Here is a 5,554-nt window from a genome sequence, read left to right as displayed (position 1 = left end):
GGCTGAGGTTTGCTGGGAGGCGTCTTGGGTCATGATGAGGGAAGGCAACTGGCGGCCGCTGCGGAGCTCCGTCGTTGGTAGACGTAGGGGAAAGCCGCACCTCCACCAAATATGTTGCGGGAAAGAATATATTTACAAATAGGAAAGAACAGCTGCTAGCGGCACCGAGAACACAGTCCGAACTTCGTTGTCGTCTTCTACTCTTCCCACGCTCTTGGTCGTCGTCGTCGTCGTCTACCCGCTTCACTATTTTATTTTTAAGGAGTTGCCAGCTGAAAACCTACATGGTTTTCAGCAGGGTATTTTGCCCTTATTGCCTTCACCATGCAGGCGGGCAGGGGCCTTCTGTTGTGGCGCCCAAGCCGCCCCCACAGCCAGAGCACACACTGCCTGTAGGCAGCAAACCGGTAGTGCCTGAAACAATGCCAATGATTAGATGTAGCAAGCAGTACACAGGATGAAGTTGATCAGATGCGCATCCAAGTCGGGAGGGGACAGAATGTTCTGACCCCTAGCCGCCTCCTAATTTTTTAAATTCAGCCAGAAGAGTGCCTGTTCTGCATATTTACTCATTTGAACCAAAAACAATCATTCCTGTAACTACACTAAACAATGATGACTTGAGTAAGCATGCACACCAAGGTTGAGGCCCAATGTTCACTCTTTTCTAGATGTCTCAAGCTGACCTCCCTTGTTGTTGCTAGTGGCTTTTTATTGATAATAAAAAAAATAACAATGGAAGCTAACGATGTTGCTAGCCGCGGCATCTGCCATCCAAACCTGAGCTGCGGCTAGCGAGAATAAAAGGACAGGGAGAGGGAAAGAAAGGGGGGAGCGATAGTAAGAAAGGATAGGTGTTGGGCGGCAATATACACTATGTACAATTCCATATATGGGAACCAAGTTCTATAACTCTGCTAAATGCTCCAAAAGCACACTTTTCATCACACTTACTAGTATTTATGTTATCACTGCAACTAAGGAAATTTATATATATAGGTGCCAGAAGCCCACTTCTGATAGGACAATCTCCTTTGAAATTTCGAATTGGCTCAGCAGTTGCTGCCAACTGCAATAAAGATAAATTTAAACCAGCCAAAATCCCGACGTACCTGAACCCGGACATGTATTAGACTAGCAGTCAATAAGGTCTGCCTTATTTTCAGCCGTTCCTGAAACGGTAAATAAGGTTCCTTTTTCTGAAAATGACAGCATGTAAGGTAAAAAAAGGTTCCATGCTTCTTATGCTATATAGCTCGTAATCTAATTCCTGAAAGGAGAACGAGTCTGTCTCCTGCACAGTAATGGGCTTTGTCAGTGCAAACTATCCTGATCCCATTTGTTTGCGCAGTGGACAGCTGCAGTCTTTTGTAGTGGTTATGGCCATAGCACACCGTGATTCCGCACTGTATACGAAGTTTTAGGCATTCTCTGTCGTTTTTTTTTAAATAGAACAGCACCGCATGCGTATGCGCTTTAGATCGCACTGTGGACAATAAACGTAGTTGCAAGAGCTAGCACCGGTAGCGTTATTACGCAATCCGTGAAGCTTGCAGTTGTACTTACTCGTTCGCGGTGTCGCCCATGCCTGGCTGCCGGTAATGCCGCATGTTTAAATATGCAAGCTGCAGCACACCCTCGTTCAGGCAAAGATACCCGAACTCGGGGTGCGCTGTGATGCAGTTGTGTCCCGGCTGCTTTTTAACGGCGGCCGGGCATTCCCGGCAGCAGACGTTCTCGATGGCTGTCGGCATGGCAGCGCAGCCGTCGCACTGGCACCTTCGCAGAAAACGGATGTCAGCGATGCGTGCCACGAGCATAATAGGGTTCATATCACTCACCAGTCCACGTTTCCCACTCGTTGCCAGCCGTCCTCGGAGCCATCGGCGTCCGAGTCTTCGTCCGTGGTACGGCCGGACGGATGGCCACTGCAGCTACCTTCGGCCGTATCGCGCAAAGGCGTACTATCGTAAGAGATGGCGCCTAAATCTGCCGTCCGCCGAAGAATCTCTCTTTCAAGCTCTGTGAGATCGTCGATGTCCATCTCACAGGCTTACAAAAACACAAATGGCTGAACGTAGTTCGGCCAACAACGTGCGCATTTTCAAAAGTCACTCCGCGTATTACTACGTATTACTCCGCCGATGACGGAGCGGCAAGCCTCCACGGAACTGGCTGAAAGGCACTCGACGCGTTGGTAGACTCCGCCCATCGTATGAGGCCGAATTAAAAAAAAAAGGCGGGAGCCGGACGTTAATTAGATTTAATTGAGGAAATCGGCCACACAGGGCAATAAGTCGCAGCTCCTAAGAATGCTGGGAACGTGTACATCAAGTTCCCGCGGCAAAAAGACATGTTCAGAATCCTCTTCAGTGCACCTTTAAGGTCGGAGGCGGCGGGAACTTCCCTTTTGTGTAGTATCTAGCCGCGTTTACATGAATACGACAGTGGCGAATCGTATTTCCTAGCGTATCTCGCGGAGGCGACACGCCATTTTCTACATGTACGACAGCAAGTCAGGCGGTACAGTGGCATCTTGCCCAGTGCCTGCGGGAGAGGGGTCAGCCGCTCCCATCTTGAGCCTGGTCTGCTTTGTTACACGAGTGAGGGCTATTGTACAACGACCCCAGGTATGCGGTGGGGCGCCCCTAAACCTGTTTCCATTCATCACGGAAGTCGTCTTGCCCTTCTCTGAAGGGGAGGGTCGCACTGATGATGATGACGTCACTCGCGTGCGGAGTCTCTGCCACGCGTGCCTTCTAGTCTAGGACTCTAGGTAGTTCTGGCCTGCCACGGCTTTCTGGTTACGTCGGCGTTTTCGTATAACGAGCCGAGTGCCTTGTCGCACAGGCAGGTTTAGTCACACTTTCTCCAAATGCACTTCTCTTGAACGAATGACACTTTCGGTGCGCGCTGTCACACGGCAAATAGGGGTGTCATTTGGAAATGATGGCAGTGGCGAGGGATGTTGCAGCACCTTTGAGAAATTCTTTTCTTTTTCGCGCAAATACCTACAAAAGACAATTTTTTTCGCAAATGTAATTACTTCGAGTCAATTTTCAGATTTACTTCCACATCTGAAAAAATGTTAACGACAAAAAGCATCCCGATCCGTGACAAGTAATACCCCTGCTACACGGGAGTTTCGAACGCCTTCCAACTGAGTGTCATTCGACTAGACTGCCGCATTGTGCTGCTAGACAAATTTTTAACAGCATTCAGCTGATATACAGTCCAGTCAACGGACAAAAAAAAGAAAAAAAAATTCAATGAACGAATAAAAGTTACAAAAATGCATACACAATTGCAGTCGAGTGAGGCTAGAGAGAACAATCGTAATTATCATTCACTCGCCCTATATAAACAACTTCAGTGCTTATACAATTAAAACGGCTAAAGCAAGCGTGGTCACAAGGAGGAAGGACTTACGGAAAGGGAAGTACGTTGAGAACAAAAAGAAAGCAGTAACAGGCCGAAAAAAACAAGTAGTTTAATTGCGGCTTTCCAGTGACGAAGCCAAAGACAATCATTCGGAGGTGTAACATTTTAATGTGTGTTCGCTTTTTTTTTCCTTCTCTTTTAGCAAATATTTTTGTGTAGATGCTAAAAAGCGCTTGAAGACCATATTACATGACTGAATATTTACCGCATAAGCGCAAAATTTACCCAGGAATGCACCGATGAGGACGACTGCACTCCAGTACTCTTGTTTACATCGCTGTGTACAAACTGCTATAGTGATCATGGTTAAAGAATGCAGCGTGAAAAGACAAGGACAAACGAAGTGGACAGGACTGGCTCTGTGGACAGCGCCGGTCCTGTCCACTTCTTCGTTTGTCCTTGTCTTTTCGCGCTGCATTCTTTAACCATGATCACTGACCGACAAGCCCAGACAGCCGCTTTAGTTGATAGTGCTCGTTTGCATGACATAATACTCGAGCTACGGATTAGTTCCCTTAATTAATCTCATTTTGGTAACGGTGGTACCCTTGCTTATTTACAAAGTGCGACAACACTGTAGGAAACGCCGATGCGTCTGCGCGCCAAGGAAACAATTGGTAGCCTGGTTGCTGACATCGCGTAGGTCCGGCGCTTGTCGGTAATCGACCTTGCTTTCTCCGATGAGACGAATACCTCATTTTTAATCAGTTTATGCAGAAGCATATTCGGTGACCATTCGCATACATTGAAACGGCGTTATTTGTCATCCACAAGGGACGGCAGCGAACTGTTCTTGCTGGCTGCCCAAAACATTGAGCGGCACTCCAAGTCCCACCGGCGCTTCAGTGCGTGCGCGTCCTGTAATGTACGCGACAGCCGATTTGAGGTGGTGGTGGTGGTGAAAACATTTATTACGAATGAACAGGAGGTATGTTTGGATCAGCCCGTAAGGGACCGATCCTTACAAACACTAGGTGGAGGTCCCTAGTATGGGACCCCAGTGGCGGTTGCCGCCGCCCGGGCGCGCCCGACCAAGGCTTGTTGGCCCTGTAAGTCGTGGCAGCCGAGCAGGGTCGCCTCCCAGTCCTCCCGGGTTGGGTTGGGGATGGGGGGAATAGCGGGGTTGGAAGGGCAGGCCCACACCATGTGATAGGTGTCAGAAGACACCGCACTACAGTGTGGGCAGCTGCCGCTAAAGGAGGGGTCAAAATGTTTTAGCGCTGCCGGGCACAGCAATGTATTGGTGAGAAGGCGGAGAAGGAGCCGCTCATCCGCCTTCTTCAGGCCTTTACATGGGCTAGGGTAAAGGCGATGACAATTTTGATAATACGTTGTAATATGTTTGAATGTATAGATCGGATTAAAATCGGGTTCCTGATCGGATGGGGAGGAGAAAACAGCCCGGTGAGAGAGCGCGCGGGCGGCTGCGTTTGCTGCCTCGTTTCCTGCCAACCCCTGATGAGCAGGGGCCCATATGAGGTAACGGTGTGCGGGGTCCGTATCCCGTATGCAATTTTGGTACATTCGATAGGCTAGGAAGGGAGTGCAGCCTTGTTCGACGTTCCGACAGGCCCCTCGCGAGTCGGTGATTATGTATTTTGAATTGGAATGTGAGGCCGCGAGAGCAATCGCGACCTCTTCTGCTTGTGTTGCACTGCGGGCTCTGAAGGTTAGGCCGTTAACTGTGCTGCTGTTGTGAACTACCGCGGCCGTGTACCATGCCCCGTGGTGAGGGCCGGAGGCGTCCATGTAGTATACACCTGTTTTGTTGCCATAATATCGGGCTAGCGCTTCCGCTCGTGCCAGGCGCCGACCATTATGGTCTTCATGTGACATGTTTGCTGGAAGAGGCCGCACGTGGAGGGCACGTCTCCACAGTTCCGGGATGCGAAACCTGTCTTCCATTGGAGGGGTGTGTTGGATATGGAGTCGAGCAAGAAGGCGGCGGTCCGACTCCGTTAGCGACAAGCGCGTGTACTGGTTTGTAAGGTGCGCCTCCCGGAGCTCCCGGAAAGTATTCACCACCCCAAGAGCCATAAGCCGGCTGTTTGAAGTAGTGATGGGGAGGTCAAGGGCACGTTTAACAATTTTGCGAAGGATGACCTCAAGGGCG

The 5,554-nt window shown here is 49.7% G+C and overlaps 1 protein-coding gene across 1 annotated transcript; it reads right to left on the bottom strand.

Moving 5' to 3' along the window:
• Positions 1-257: 257 nt before the first annotated feature.
• On the bottom strand, positions 258-2,044 carry LOC149362046 (uncharacterized). Its single transcript, XM_089568211.1, has 3 exons — positions 1,842-2,044; positions 1,567-1,779; positions 258-414 (listed from the first exon to the last, which is right to left on the bottom strand). The coding sequence occupies exons 1-3, from the start codon at positions 2,042-2,044 to the stop codon at positions 258-260; spliced, it is 573 nt and encodes a 190-aa protein (XP_089424337.1).
• Between the last annotated feature and the right edge of the window lie 3,510 nt (positions 2,045-5,554).

The sequence above is a fragment of the Amblyomma mixtum genome, chromosome 2 (assembly GCF_055824585.1).
Source record: "Amblyomma mixtum isolate Tamu chromosome 2, ASM5582458v1, whole genome shotgun sequence".
In the NCBI taxonomy this organism is placed as follows: domain Eukaryota; kingdom Metazoa; phylum Arthropoda; class Arachnida; order Ixodida; family Ixodidae; genus Amblyomma; species Amblyomma mixtum.
Note: the sequence above shows the minus strand (reverse complement) of the source record. Positions and strands in the feature narration are given on the sequence as shown.

What these genes read in the sequence shown, in the direction of transcription:
- LOC149362046 (XM_089568211.1), bottom strand. Translation starts at nt 2,044, where the DNA reads ATGGACATCGACGATCTCACAGAGCTTGAAAGAGAGATTCTTCGGCGG. An exon ending in CGAGTGGGAAACGTGGACTG is followed by an intron (nt 1,780 to 1,841) that starts GTGAGTGATATG and finishes TTTTCTGCGAAG; the next exon opens with GTGCCAGTGCGACGGCTGCG. An exon ending in ATGGGCGACACCGCGAACGA is followed by an intron (nt 415 to 1,566) that starts GTAAGTACAACT and finishes GCATTGTTTCAG; the next exon opens with GCACTACCGGTTTGCTGCCT.